The 15,919-nt window shown below is 45.5% G+C and overlaps 1 protein-coding gene across 1 annotated transcript in view; it reads right to left on the bottom strand.

Moving 5' to 3' along the window:
- Window positions 1-7,327: 7,327 nt before the first annotated feature.
- Window positions 7,328-15,919, bottom strand: part of AFG1L (AFG1 like ATPase) — a 154,857-nt gene continuing 146,265 nt past the window's right edge. The window contains exons 11-13 of the mRNA XM_006101697.3: window positions 15,283-15,423; window positions 11,534-11,647; window positions 7,328-8,416 (exon numbers count right to left, since the gene is read on the bottom strand). Coding sequence (XP_006101759.1) covers window positions 8,291-8,416; window positions 11,534-11,647; window positions 15,283-15,423 — 381 coding nt within the window. The 3' untranslated portion in view covers window positions 7,328-8,290. The remainder of the gene's footprint in view (window positions 8,417-11,533; window positions 11,648-15,282; window positions 15,424-15,919) is intronic.

The raw sequence follows: 15,919 nt of genomic DNA on the forward strand, positions 1-15,919 counted from the left end.
ACCAGACGAGGAGGCTCCTGTCAGAATCCTTGGTCAATATCTCCCTCTCTCAGAGAGGACCAGATTCGGTCCTGCACTCACCCCTAAGCCAGTCCCAGTGTCCGCGCTCCTGGAGTCCTCTCCCAGCACAGCACAGAGCTCCCTCCCTTCCTGCTCCTCTCAGCGCAGCGCATGGCAGGGGCCATCCACAGGCTGTCTCTCTTGCCCCAAGCTTAATGCCACCTCATCATGGTTTGAGGATGATTGTGCTGTTAAATCTGATTATGTGAGTACTCAAAGGTATAAGCCATTATTTTTTAAATCTACAGACTATGTTACTCCAAGCAACAGAAATCAACTGATACTTCTTTAGCAAGTGATCTTAATATTCTGTATGTTACAGAATTTGGTTAAAAACATGATAGGTTATTAGTGCAAAATAAGAGGCATGTTTTGATGATAGCAGCAGTTCTTACACTAATGCATCTTAAATTTGGGGCTCTAAAGATGAAATGTTAAGTCTGGGAGGACTAAATGATACCCCATTTCTCTCCGAACTTTCAGAAGAATAGCATTTAAGTCATTATATTTCCCTCTTCTGAATCCCCAGAGCACTTGGTAATTCTCCCGGCATTTCCCACACTCCGCCCTGTACTCGTGCTTTCTCTGTGCTCGGTTCATCTCTGGGGGAGGGAGCCCGGTCTTGCCATCCTGCACCTCTCCCAGCACACACTGCCTGCGTTCTGTTCTCTCTGCCTTCTACTCAGCGTCCTGGCTGACTTGAGTGCACCTGGTGTTCCCAGGACACCTGGGCAAGCTGCTCTGTTGGCACTTACTGTAGTGCTGTCCCTGTGTTGGCCCTAAAGATCAGGAGCCCATCATAGCTAGGGGGCTAGTCTTATTTACCTAGCTCCAGGCAAGATGTGTTTTGAACAGTTTTATTGAGATATATTTCATATACTATAAAATTCAACCACAGAAACTGTTCCATTTATTCGTTTTTAGTCTATTCACAGAGTTGTGCAATCACAACCACAATCGAATTTCAGACGCCCTGAAATTTCCTTTAGAAAAAACCCTGGTGCCCACCAGCTATTATTCCTCATTCCTGCCACCATCCATAAGTCCTACTTCCTGTCTCTCTGGGTTTGCCTGTTGTGGACATTTCACGTATGTGGAATCATACATTGTATGGGCTTTGTGACAGGCTTCTTTCATTTAGCAAAATGTGCTCAAGGTTCACCCATGTTGTGGCATGTCTAAGTACTTCATTTTTAAAATGCAGAACAGTAATCCACATTAATATGAATAACGCCATCTATGAAAATTTACACACAAGTTCTTGTGGGGATATGTATTTCCATTTCCCTCAGGTATATACCTAGGAGTGGAATTGCTGGGTTATACAGTAACTTTAATATTTTGTAGAACTGCCCAACCCTTTCCAAAGTTGCACCATTTTCGCTTTCACTAGCGATGGATGAGGGTTCCAGTTCTCTACACCAACAGTTGTTGCTATCTGTCTCTCTGATTCTAGCCATCTCAGTGGTGTGAAGTTATAGCTCATGTGGTTTTTGATTTGCATTTCACTAATGAGTTATAATACAAGCATGTACGTGTGCTTACTGGCCACTTGTATCTGTACACCCTTTCATCAAATGATAAGATGTCAGAGCTTCCTAGAAAACCTTCATAGGTGAGGCCCACAGAGTAATGTTAAGTGACTTACCCGAGGTTACGTATGGCTGGTAGAAGTGCAGTGTCTCAGACACACTCCTGGCTCCTAACCAGGCTCTGTGCCTGCCTGCCGGGCCCTCGGCGGCCTCTGGGTCCTGCCCCGCTGGATGGGTGGGGTGACTGGACTCCTTGTGTGTCAGAAAGCACACGCTCCTGTGCGGCTTTGCTTTATGCTGTCTCTTCTTTAGTTTGACTGACTTCATCTCTGAAAATGGCTTTCTCTGGGTGCAGACTTTATACTTGAGCAGATGGTTTTCATAGCTTGTAGCTACTTAACATTTTAAACAAATGATGGCTGGACTCCAAGCATGACATAATTCGAAGCAGCTTTCTTGGCCACCTGAGTGCGAGCAAGGATGGGTTTAAAGTCACAGGATAAAATTAATCCTGCCCACCTAATGTTTTCACAGTGACCAAGGCCACGAAGATGAAGTAAGAGCATATATTTAAAGTTAAGGACTGCAGTGGGGCTGATGAGAACAGTTACAGCATAGGTATGAGTGTTGGGATTTGGGAGGATGGAGAGATGTGCTGATCCTTCTCAGCCCTCCCAAGGACACACCACCACGTGGATCTGGAGATAAAGCTGAAGAGAGAAGCCATTCTTAGTATTAATTTTCATGGAAGAGCCAGGTCCTCAGACAAGAAACAAAAATGAAAAACGCTGGTCTGGGGGTTGGCTAGTACATAGTCAAGATAGGCTAGTCAGTGGTCGGCAAACTGCAGCTCGCGAGCCACATGCAGCTCTTTGGCCCCTTGGGTGTGGCTCTTCCACAAAATACCGACTTCTGCGCATGGGCCACGAAGTTTCAATCACACTGTACATGCGCGCCTGCACGTGGTATTTCACCAGGGGTTCCCATGTGGCGGCTCAGCATTCCAGGCTACATTCATCTCCGGTGGTATTTCTAGGTTTTCCATGGCAAGAGAAGAGAGCTCTAGATCTCAAACCAGCTAATAAGCGCTTCACCTTGGAAGTGACACATGTCACATCACTTCTGCTCACAACCAATTGCTCAGAACTAGTCACATGACCTTGCTTAACTGCCAAGGAGCCAGAAGTGCAATCCTCCTGTAAGCCTGGAAGGAGAGAACTGGATGTGAGCAAGCTCTGATCATGTCTACCCCAGTGGGAGAAGGGGGTGCTTTTGTCCTGGCCGGTTTGGCTCACTGGATAGAGCGTCAGCCTCGGGGCTGAAGAGTCCTAGGTTCGATTCCGGTCAAGGGCATGTACCTTGGTTGCAGGCACATCCCCGGTAGTGGGTGTGCAGGAGGCAGCTGATTGATGCTTCTCTCTCATCGATGTTTCTAACTCTCTATCCCTCTCCCTTCCTCTCTGTAAAAAATCAATAAAATGTATTTTTTTTAAAAAGAAGGGGGTGCTTTTGGACCTTGCTCTTCCCAGAGAAGCCCTGGAGCTACCAGTATCTTTGTGTATCCTTTTGTGGGAGGGGATAGAGGAGGTGAATATGGAGGTGGGGCTGAAACAAAGGGGAGACACATGCTGAAGATGATAAAATTCAATGCTTTAGCCAGATTATCTAGATTCCAAGTATTTTCTGAGTTTATTATCTATATCTTCTTTCATGAATGAAGTCTTTGTCTTAGCTAAGACTGGGGAAACTCAAGTATGGCTCACTCTTGCTTGAGCCAGACTATGGAGGAGGTGACATTTGGGGCAGGCGAAGACCAAATACTCCAGACAAAGGTTGGTGCTTCCAGTCAGGAGAGTCTCACTCTTATGTCAGCTTTGGAGATCCTAGTTTTTAAATAAATGGACCAAAATTGGTAAGCTTTCCTTAAAGAAAGATATAATGAACAACTAGATGTTCCTGTAAAATTAACCACAATTTTTAAAGCTTTTATGCCATTCTATTCCATAAGAAACACTTAAACAATGTTTACTCAATAAATCAAATAAACACTTAAACAATGTTTACTCAATAAATCACTGAGCCTAACCGGTTTGGCTCAGTGAATAGAGCGTCGGCCTGCGGACTCAAGGGTCCCAGGTTTGATTCCGGGCAAGGGCATGTACTTGGGTTGCGGGCACATCCCCAGTAGGGTAATGTGCAGGAGGCAGCTGATCGATGTTTCTCTCTCATCGATGTTTCTAACTCTCTATCCCTCTCCCTTCTTCTCTGTAAAAAATCATAAAATATAAAAAAATAAAATAAAATAAATCAAAGCATGAATGAGAGGAATGAGAACTATCAACCACTAGCACTTCCAAAGCCAGCCTCATTCTGTAAGACTCCAGAGTCTACCTTCAGCCCCAGGTAGATGAGGCCTGGGAGAGTCCAGGCCTGATTCAGGTCCTGCAGGAACATGCGGGACAGGCCCGAGTGCTGTGATCATGTTTGCTCAAATGGCTCCTCCCTTCAGATTGTTGGACTTGCCATTCATTCCAACAATTAGCCAACCACCAAGTCCTGTTTCGCACTGATACTTACTTGAGCCCTTTCTCAATCATGCCTCAACATGACTCTAATGCCTACCTAGCCTTTCTTTTCTGGCCCTTGTCAAGTCAGAGTATTGGAGCTGCATGGGTGGTTGGGGCAATATCACTGCAAGAAGATATTATGGGCATGGAAGACAGGGGTGAGAACAGTACCATTTTAGACACACTGAGTTTGAAGAACAGTTAAGAAGAGAGATCCACTAGGCAGCTGGGAGTACAGGAGATGGAGCAGGGGGGAGCCAGGGATGGGAATACAGTTATTGTTGGCATTAGGTGGTATTTGCAGCTGTGGAAATCGAGGAAAGAATGTGAAGATGATGTGTGTGAAAGTACATTGTATAAAACTCGATGTTGTTTTTATAATTATCATTTTTAATGAGCCCAAGAAAGAACTTAGGGGGTGAGAAAAAGGGAAAGGATCCAAAAGCATTCAGAGCAGGAAGAGATGAGAGGCAGTGGGAGAACCAAGTATTAATCCACAGAAGCCAGAGGAGAGAGGGTGTGGCTGAGGGGCAACGTGCTGAAAGCTTCTGAGCAGCAGCAGGCCACAGAGCACAGGTTCTGGTCTAGACGCGGTTCCCAGCTGAGTTACCTCAGGTCTTCATTTCCTCATGGGAAGCGGGAATGATCACACCTCCCTCGGAATTGCTGTGGATGAAACAATAGGGTAGGAGCAAGCGCTTGTACAGAAGAAATCGTGCCCTTGCTCGTTTGGCTCAGTGGATAGAGTGTCGGCCTGCGGACTGAAGGGTCTCGGGTTTGATTCCGGTCAAGGGCATGTACCTCGGTTGCAGGCTCCCAGCCCTGGTGGGGGGCATGCGGGAGGCAATCGATGTGTTTCTCTCACATCAGTGTTTCTCTTTGTCTCTCCCTCTCCCTTCCACTCTCTCTAAAAATCAATGGAAAAATATCCTCAGGTGAGGATTTAAAAAAAAGAAAGAAAGAAATCGCTGCTGGTTTAGCTATTCTGCAGTCCGTGGGGGTGAAGACATGCAGGAGAGCCTAGGAAAGGAGGAGAAGCAGAGGAAGGAGAGGACCAGGCACGGGGAGGCAGCAGGGAGGTCAGCGGGATGCCATAGTGTGCTGGGCCCCAGACCCAGAGCGGCAACCTCTGCTCCCAGGGAAGTGCTTTGGTGTGGAGTCAGGATACCCAACTAGGTCCAAGCCTATGTACTTAATGGCTGTGTGGTCATGACCAAGGCCTCCTAGTCGGTGGTTATTAACATCAGAATCCCATGCAGCATTAGCAAGTACTGATCCTGGGGCCCCACATCTGACCAGTTGCATCTGACTCGACCGGGGTGGGAGCGAGGCCTGGGAATGGTGCAGCTTTGAGAGCCCTGTGTGGTTCTTGGACTTTTTTTTCTGTCAGTTTGTCCCACTGACCACAAGATGGGGCCCTCTTTCTGCAAAATCTTTGACGCTCACCGAACAGGAACAATCCATTTTCCCTATCATCCTGAAAGAATGGATTTGAATTTCAGTCTTCACAGCATCTTGTTAAGCCAGAATCCGGACCCTTGGTGTCCAGCCACGTCATGTGAATGCTCCCTTCTGCGAGGAGCCGTACTGGGTTGGGATTCGTCGTCTACCCTTTTGGGTTCCTCAGGGGTTCTAACGCAAAGCAGAAGTGGGGCTTCGCTGTTGCTTTATGACCACAATCATTAGCATCAATAACAACTGTGCATTTATCTTTCACCACTTGCAAAGTGCTTTTCACCAACTATCCTCAGAATAACTCTATGAAATGGGTATTGTTCTCATTTATAGATGAGAAAAGGGAGCCTCAGAGCACTAGTTCAAGGACACAAGTAAAAATTGGCAGAACCAGATCCCGAGCCCTTCCCGTGCGCTCAGTGCGAAGAGTAGGCGCCATCAGGGGACCAGCGGCAGTCACCCGTGGGGACCTGGAAGGACAGCCCCGAGGGAGGAAACTCCTAGGACAGCCTCCGGCTGGCTTCCTACGCAGGCAAGACAGATGGACAGCCGTCCTCCTGGAGTCTCACGCCATCAGAGACAACAGGTCAGCAGACACGTCTGACTGGGCTGAGTGACTGCTGAGGTAACATATGTGAGGTTTCTAGTGCAGAGCTATACAGAATCAGCCGTCACTCAACCAGTGGACAGATTTTATTATTTTTAATTTTCTATTCCAGGAAAATGAACTGCTATGCCAATGGGAGAAGCGAATCTTAATTCCGCCTTAAGAAAAAGCTGTACACTCATCTCCAAAGAAAATCCTTTTCTATACCAGCAAGGGGTGTCTTGTGAGGTTAGTGGGCCTGATAAAGGTCATTTACAAGATCACTTATACACTTTCTGCCAGACAGCTTCCCACAATCAATCAGGAACCCAAATGTCAGGGCCCAGAGCCCCAACCCCCCGTTTCCATCCATCGGCTGTCCATTTGTCTGTGTCCGTCACTGTCCTTTTCTGAAGACACAGCACAACTGCCACAGAAAAGCCAAACGCTAAGACTGAAAGGAGAAAGTTAAACATTTTATATTTATTGAGTTAAAAGCAATAGTTCTATTGCAAACTCACCTTTACTGAGTTAAAAAAATCAATATTAAAAATGTCTCCTTTTTTATAGAGGTCATGTGGTAGAAGACATAATAGAAGTTTTGTAAACGGAATCTCAGGTCAAGCCTCAATCTCCTTATATATAAACAGCAATGATTATATTAATTCCTTAGGATTAATTTTTTTCTCTGAGATCATGTAAATGTCTAACAATAAATTTGGCAATTATTTCCCATCCTTTCTCCTGCTTAATCTATTTAACCTCTTTTTGAACTCACTGTTTCAAGTCAATAAAAATATTTTTAGCCAGTTAAGTTTCTCTATACTTGGTACCTCTCTATTGGCTTGACTTGGGTTAATGTTCAAAACAGACTAATGTGGATAGATTAGTAACTTATAAGTTAAGTAGGTTCAAAGAGCTTACTTATGTTGATGACTGTACTCACTTATTTGAACGGACTCACCTGCACCTACCTCCAAAAAATATTTGATTTCCACCGGACTGGGGATCTCATTTTTTTTTTCTTTTAAGGGGAATTCAGACTTTTGTAACAGCCTCAACTAAGAGTCTTTCTGTAACAAGTTAGCAAAGCCAGACTGTACTGGAATGAATCAAAGTGACCTTGATGCAGGATAAATCGGGTTTTATTTAAGTAGATTCGTCAAGCGTTCATTCCTATTTCCATCAGGCCCCTCTTGCAGTAGAAGCAGAGGCAGGGGTGGGGAGTGGCATTCTGCAACCAGAGCCAATGCACATGAGCAGTGGGAGGAGCGCTGTCCTTCGGGTCCAGCTGGCCTCAGGTGGGCAGGAGACCACTCTGCTGCTTGGTGTGTCCAGGACTTGGCCCCTCTGGATACTCTCACAGGTCCCCATTCCTGGTATCTGTCCTCTACAGAGTTGGGGAACCTGCCTGTTGGTTAGAATTTGACATCCTTGCGCCTTATCCCATGGTGTCATAATCCTCAATCTCTTCAGACAACTCTGTGTCCACTGCAGGTCACATCCCGCCTGCCAAGCTTGACCTCAGGGTAAAAGATTCTCTGCTGTGAGAAAACCTGAAGACCTGGGAGATTTAGTACAATTCCTAGCTCCCCCAATCACATATGGAAGCCCATATTCCAAAGTATTATTCCCTGTAGTTTATAGTAAGATCAGAATGCTTTCTTTGCTTTCAGTTGAAACGTAGGGTTTTTCCTCCTCTCACACAAGATGTGTTTCTATTGTGCGGCTGCCACACAGCCAAAGCTTGGACGTGTCTAGACACCCTGCCTTTACCGCGTGTGTGTACTCAAGGTTCACTCAGGTGGCTTCCTATGGAGCCAAAAGTCTGGTCCTACCTTAACCTCAGCAGTGCTGGTTTTATTTTTGTGGTGCAGAAGTAAGGCCAAATAAATAGGCACAAAGTAGACTTATAGAAATGGCTTTAACTTACTAATCCACTACATCTTTGATAGCAATTTTAGATATAAGTGGTCCAGAGGACAAAGTGCATAATTAATGATGAGAAAATGATTTCTTCAAGTCTCATAATAAAGAGCTCTCCCTGTGGGAATCATCTGTCCAGTGTTTCATTCATGCTTAAGTGACGGTTACAGCATGCTTCTGTCGCCTTCATTCCAGTACTGTTCAGTCTGCATTTCTGTGAGTCGGGAAATTGTGCGCTGAAATGCAAAGATTTCCTCTTCTCCGGTAAACATGGAGAGACCTGCTGAGTCCTGGTGATGAAAAAAAAAAACAATAACCCACTCAATTAAAACCACTTCAGTGAGAACTTACAGAACTAAGTGCAGGTTAAAAAAAAACAACCTTCCAGGTTTATGTGTTTGGATTATAAAATGTTCTCTAAATTTTTTTATGGACAATCTCTTAAATTAGACTAGAGAAACAACTAATTTAAATCAATAATCAATAAATAGAACAAATTACCAGGGAAAAAACAGAATAATTAAAGCTAAAAGGACACCCCAAAATACAAATATGAAAATTTTTGCTCAAAGTTCTCTGCAAATTCTAAAGGAAGGACATTCCAGATAGAGAAGTAGTTCTTCCGCCAAAACTGCACCCCAGAAGTAAGAAACAGCAAAAAGACAGTAGTTCTGGCAAATCAGAAAAAGGCTGGTGCTCTCCTCCAAAGCTTGACAGACAGGGCTGGCCTCAGGAGGGGAGGCCAGCTTGGAGTCTCCTCCAAGCTGGATGGCGGAGAGGTCCCGTGGGGCCCGGAGGCTGAGTTGGGGCTTACTTTGGGAAGGCCCGAGCTGCTTCTGGGCTTGAGTTGCTGGGAAACTTGGTCCTCCCATCTAGGGTGAGGTGGGGAGCGTCTGTGAGGCCAGTAAACAGCCTACGATGGTGATACCAACAAGGACTCGCCACTAAGTGGGTGTTGAGTTTTTGTCTCTTACTTTGGGGGTTTCTCTTTCAGAGGAAAGTTCTGGCCTGCTAAGTCCATGCTGCCCATGGACCCCTGTAAAACTGCAGGACCACGTGGTCACGTGTCCTAATTACTCCATTTATTATTAGGCCCAAGTGCTGCGCTTACTTTGCCTTATATCTGAACCCTGATCCTCTGGGGGAGGCAGGGTGGAATTCAAAAGCCAGTGATTTGAAGGACTTTAGAAACAGAAATGATGTTGCTCCTCAAGTGTGTTCTTCCAAACTGTCACACATCATTTAGACGTAAGTATTGCTCTTGGAGAAACCATCATTTCAAAAGGTGACAGCACATGGCTTTATAAGCAGCTCTTTATTTCTACGTGTAGGTGTAAGTAATCATATTTTCAAAGTTTGCTTTTTAAAGAATTACTGGCTTCATTTTCCCAAACTCCTGAGAATACATAATTCCTGCTCTGGTCAATAGAGAACTGTTTCCTCAGGCCAAACGGCCTTTACTCTGGGGTTGGAAGAATGGGGCTCCCCTCTTTTGGGAGGTGAGTGTTTATAGCTGGCTTTAAAATTTTGGCAATTCCTTTTTTCTTAAACTTATTGGGTAACACTGGTTAATGACAGTATATATATTTCACGTGTACAACTTTATAATACACTCCATTGTGCGCTCACCACCCGAAGGCTAGTCTTCAGTCACCATTTGTGACCCCTTTACCCTCTTCCTCTTTCCCCCACCCCCACCCCCCTTCTCCTCTGGTAACCACCATACTGCTGTCTGTATCTGTGAGTTTGTTTTGTTTGCTCATTTGTTGCTTTTTGTTTTCTATCCTATATCTGAGTGAAATCGTACAACTCCTGTCCTTTTCCATCTGACTTATTTCGCTAAATATAACACTCTCAAGATCCATCCATGTTGTCACAAATGGCAATGTTTCATCTTTTTATGGCTGAGTAGTATTCCATTGTACATATGAACCATATTTTCTTTATCCAATCATCCATCGAAGGACACTTAGGTTGTTTCCATGTCTTGGCTAATTGTGAATGAGGCTGCAATGAATGTAAGGGTACATATATCTTTTTTTTTTAACCAACAGGAATTTATTTCCTCACAGATCCAGAGGCTAGAAGTCCAAGATTAAGGTGCCAGTAGAAGGGTACATATAGCTTTATAAATAAGTGTTTTCAAATTTTGGGGGTAGATACCCAGAGGAGACATTACTGAGTCTTATGACAGCTCTATTCTTATTTTTTTAGGAAACTCTATAGTGTATTCCATAATGGCTGCACCAATTTACATTCTCCACACCCACTCCAACACTTATTTCTTTGATAATAGCCATTCCAATAGGTGTGATTTGCATTTCCACTGTAAGTAGTGAGGTTGAACATCTTTTCATCTATCTGTTGGCCATTTGTGTGTCTTCCTTGGAAAACTATCTATTCAGGTCCTCTGTCCATTTTTTAATCAAATTGTTTTTTTAAGTTGTATAAGATCTTTATACATTTTGGATATTATAGCTTTATTGGAGGTATCATTTACAACTATCTTCTCCTGAGGGTTGGCTGACTTTTTGTATCCTTGATGGCTTCTTTTGCTGTGCAGACACTTTTTAGTTTGATGTAGTCCATTCATTTTTTCTTTTACTTGACTTGCCTTTGGGGTCAAGTTCACAAAAACCCCTCTCAGACCAAGGTCTCTACGTTTAGTGCCTATGTTTTCTCCTACGTATTTTTATTATTTTAGGCCTTATATTCAATTCTTCAATCCATTTTGAGTTAATTTGTGGATTGTGTAAGCATCAACTAATACTTCAATTATCTACAGTTGAGAAATATAACCTGACACACTTATTTATGTTAATACAGAAGAAGGAAATACAGTCACTTCTGGGTGGCCTTGGGTGAATCACCAAACCCCAAGCACCAGGAGAAGGAAGCTGGCATTGGCTGGTTCCCCACAGGGTGTCCCCGGAGCCTGGCACCCACAGGCACTCCACACAGAGAAGAATCATGGGTTTCTTTGCAAGCCAAGGGCCTTGCTAAGCACTCCATGGTCCTGGAATAGCCGGCCCACATGCTTGGATGCTATATTATGCACTCTACAAACCCAGCAGACATGAACAGGAATGTCCAGAAAAGGCAGCAGGTGGCCAGGCATCCAGCTCTGGGCTGTCATTAGTCAGAGGTATGACCACATGCCCATTAGTCAACCAATCTGTACTTTGTTTTTGTCATTAGCAAATACAATCACTAAGATTTCTTCCACTCTAAGACTCTAATTCTCTACATTTAGTGATATTGGGAGGAACTCTGCTATACCAGCTCAAGAAGCAGCGAATCAACAGTTAAATATATACTACATTCCTTCTGCAAAATGTAGCCATGTATCAAACCAAAAACAATTAAGCTGTTTTATAATAAAATGAGATTATGTTAATATAAGCTACCTGGCTCAGCCCCAAATCATCCATCATTATTCTGTTTTGCTCCAACTCACTGTCATGAGGCTGATGCAGAAATAAGCCTGATAAAGGAGCCGATGCAGAGCAAATTATGCGCACCTGAAAGAGAGGGAAACAAGTAGATGGTGTTACTCCTCACACTTCACGAGTTGAAGGCAAGAACAAATCAGAAAATAAAATTCTGTTTGTCATAACATAGAGCTTAGATTTTGCTTTTAAAATGTCCATACTTTTCCTAATAGTTTGTATCTGTCTGAAGTGTGATTTCTAAACGGCACAGTACTTGTCAAAATATTTCCACACAGCCTATACCAACCTGTGAAAAAGGGAGCAAAGGTTTTATTGGGTAACTTCAAGCCTGGAGAGGCCTCAGCTTGTGATGCCGGGCCAGACCTTCCGGCTCTGAGCCCAAGGGTCTTCCCATTGCACATGAGGTGACGTGTATACCTGGCTGTGGAGCTGTCTCTGTGCATCGGAGACACTCCCCAGACGCACTGTACAGAGGTCACCGCTGTGCTGGGTGGGTGACTGCTGAGCTCAGCGCAATGCTCCTCCAATTGCACCCTGAGTTTCCAGAACCTACATTTACATCGACATCCTGCCAAGACATTCTTCCAAAAGACTAAGTTTTACATGAATATTTCTTGATTGCATAAGTGTTTGAGCGAGTGGGCATAGGTGAGAATCATGTTGGAAAGAGTTTTTATATCTCTACAAATATTGCGTCCACTAGGTTAAATACAAAACATTCTCTCCTAGGTGTTTAAAGTCCTGAATTTGTTTTCAGGATTCACAGCAATCCTTTGAAAATCATCTATCTATATAAAAAGCCAGCGACCAGAACGCTATAACAACTGGAAAGACTGGTCGCTATGATGCCCACTGCGGCCAGCGAACCGGCCTGATTGGGGGGGGGGGGGGGCCCAGGGCAGCCGGCCAACCTCCTGCAGCCCCTCCCCCTGGCTGGCCCTGCCCCTGAGGAGCCCCCACCACCCCAATCAGCCTGTGGCCCCCTCCCCCCAGCCAGCTCTGCCCCCGATCAGCCCCCCCACACACACCAATTGGGGGTGGGGCTGGCTGGCCAACCTCCCATGGCCCCTCCCCTGGCCACTGACCCCCGATCGCCCCCCCCCACCCCATTCGGGGGCGGGGGGAGAGGCCGGCTGGCCCACTGCCCACAGACCCTCCCCATGGCCAGCCCCATCCCCAATCGGCCTCCCCAATTGAGGGTGGGGCCTACTGTCCACTCACCCTTGGCCCTTCCCCCCAGCCGACCCGGCCCTGATCGGCCAATTGGGGTGGGCCACTGGCCAACCTCCCACCGTCTCCTCCTCCCAACAGTCCTGGCCCTGTTCCGTCCCGATTGGGGCCAGGCTGGCTGGACCCCACCCGTGCACTGGGCCTCTAGTTATTTAAATAAATATGGCAATACTTTAAAATAATGTATTCACATGTGGGGCTAGTTTTCCCATATCCAAATGGCTTTCCACCTCTTTTTATAAATTATTTTAATCACAAATGACACCTTTTTCATTATTTAGATGGGAATACCCTTATTTCACAAATTCCCATGAATACATTCTAGAATAATGTGTTTAATGCTCCCAATTTTGAAGTAAGATCATTTTGATGATTTTAAATGTGTGATTTAGTTGATGTAAATGTTAGGAGAGTCCATCATATTGCCAGATAAATCCTTTTTCTCTAATTAAGAGATGAAACAGTGGGGGAGAGGGAGAGTTAGGGGGTGGGGACCATAAGCTTTCTTCATTCTTTTTCTTTTTTTGAAACATCAATGTGAGAGAGGCACACTGATCGGTTGCATCCTGCACTCACCCTGACCAGGGCCAGGGATCGAGCCTGCAACCGAGGTATGTGGCCTTGACCGGAATCGAACCCCGGACCTTTCAGTCCGAGGGCTGATGCTCTATCCACTTAGCTAAACTGGCCAGGGCTAAGCTTTCTTTAAGGTATTCCTAGCTGCAGTATATGTTTTTTAAAGAGTTTATCAATTCTACATTCTAAGAACCACCTCCTAATCCCCCTCCATCACTCCCTGTTGGAGCACTGGCCCTGTAAGAGGTGAGGGCTGCCTCCAGGCTCACTCCCTTCACTCCGGCCCCTGCGATCCTTTCAGAGTACTCTCTGATGAGTGACCAGGAGACCACTAACGATGGTTGGAACTTGATCCCCTAGCTCTGGAGTCCTCAGCTTCAGGGCTCTCCTGGCTCCCCGATCACATGCACGCTGGCCCCCGGGGAGTGGGCAGCCGTGTGTGAGGGGGGCTCTGCAGCCCTGCACCAGAGCCAGGCGGGCTGCCCTTCATGCTCAGGCGCGTCGCAGGCCCTTTTCACCTGCCCTGGAGCTCAGCCATCTCTTCTCAGCATTTTAAGAAGCACTGGAGGAGTTCATGAAAGAAGCACTGGAGGAGTTCATGAACACGCAGGTTCCAGGCGCCATCCTCTGCCAGATGGGGTGGGCTCTGGAGATTCTGAGGCAGGTGGTCCTCTGCCGGACTTCCGTGTGTCCACCCCCGCCCCCCATGAAGACCAGTCTGCTCTCCTCCTAGACTCTCACGGCACCATGTTTCCTAGAGACCATCCCACAGCGGGGACTCACACTTAGTTCTGTGGACATTTGATTACTGCTTCTCTGACACTAAGGTGTGAACTCCGCGAAGGCAGGCCCACACCTGGCTTTGCTTGTCACTGAACTTCCAGCGCTCAGCACTGTGCTCAGCATGACGGAGGTTGGTGGGAGAATGAATGAGTGAGACGTTAAAGTCTCCCAGAAGATTCTGGCCTTTCCTCCTCCCACTAAAGTCCTTTCAATGTTAACATCACTGCTCTATTTCTGTATAAGAAATAGGGAGCAAAATTGTATCTAACAGTAAAATAGTATTTAATTAACTCTAATTTGAAATTGTACTAATACTTTTACTGAAAATATACAGTGGCAGGTGTAGACTACTAATAGTGGCTCACTAAAAGCTTACACAGCCCCCTAATGTTCTAAGTGCTTTATATGCTCACTTAATCCTCACGACAGCCATGTGAGACGAGTACCATTGTTCCTGAGTTTTTCCACTGAAGGCAACTGCATCTCAAGAGGTTAAGCTGGTCTCAAGGTAGACAGCCTGACCCCGGGGCCCACTCCTTAACCAGGAGGCTGCACCACCTCTGATGAACGGACAATGGCTCAGCAATTCACGCTAACACACAAGGCTGGACAACAACAACAATAAGATGGTGCAATACTTTTACTAGGTTTCTGGGTCATAGGGAGACAGAGAGCCAATACTGAGGAGGTTCTTTAGATATTCATCCATTTGTTCATTCAAATATTTATTGCACACTCAGTCTAGGCAAGGAACTGTGTTGAACATCGTCATAGATAGAGCACAGGATGTGTCTAGTTGAATGAGGGAATCATTAAGATAGCAGAGGGTCTTATGATGGGAGTTTTATTATACTACCACTACTCCTAGTACTATTACTACTAATATTTACACGGCACTCAGCTTGTGCCAAACATTTTTCTTAAATGCTTTACACAGATTAGCTTATTTTGTCCTCACAATTCTCTGAAGTAAAACATATTATTATCCCAATTTACAGATGAGGAAACTGAGGCAACTGAAGTAAACTAGGTGGTAGACCAGGATTCCAGCCTAGGCGAAGTAGCTCCACAGTCTAAAAGGTTCAGTTTTGAGAAAAGGCACATTTCATCCTTACCTTGAAATCATAGAGGGTATCAATGAGAGTTATGAATCTTCGAGCTTGACTCCTTTTTGACAGTGTAAATTGGGGAATGTTTCGCAAAATTACTGTATCAAAATTCTTTGATAGTTCCAAATAGTCACTGGCTCCAAGCGGCTGTAATTAAAATGAAATAAAGGATAGAAAATGAAAAGAAGCCAATTCCGGTTGCTCTTGGATTAATGTCATTGGAAAACACCTTTTTCTTGTCATGATGTGACCCAGGCGGTAGCTTGGGGGTAACTTGACCAAACGGGGCAGTGTGTTCAGAATAGGCTCAGGACGGTATTCCACACTGTCATCGTGATGTAAAGGGGGCAGAAAAGTAGACAAGAGTATGGAGGGGAGTGAAAGAATACCTCTAGCCCCTTGGTTGGTAACTAGCAGGTCCCCATCCTAAACCTAGTCTTCACTCTTTATATTTACATGACACTAGAGGCCCAGTGCATGAGTGGGGTCCCTCAGCCTGGCCAGCGATCGGGGCTAATCAGGGCTGTCTCGCCCAGTCCTGATAGGGACTGATAGGGGCCAGCTGGCTGGGGGGGGGGGGGGGGGAAGGGTTGAAAAGGGGAAGGGAGGGGGCGGAAAGACTTGCCGGAGGTTGGCTGTGGGA

Source organism: Myotis lucifugus, unplaced genomic scaffold, assembly GCF_000147115.1.
Source record: "Myotis lucifugus unplaced genomic scaffold, Myoluc2.0 scaffold_378, whole genome shotgun sequence".
NCBI classification, from domain to species: Eukaryota; Metazoa; Chordata; class Mammalia; order Chiroptera; family Vespertilionidae; genus Myotis; species Myotis lucifugus.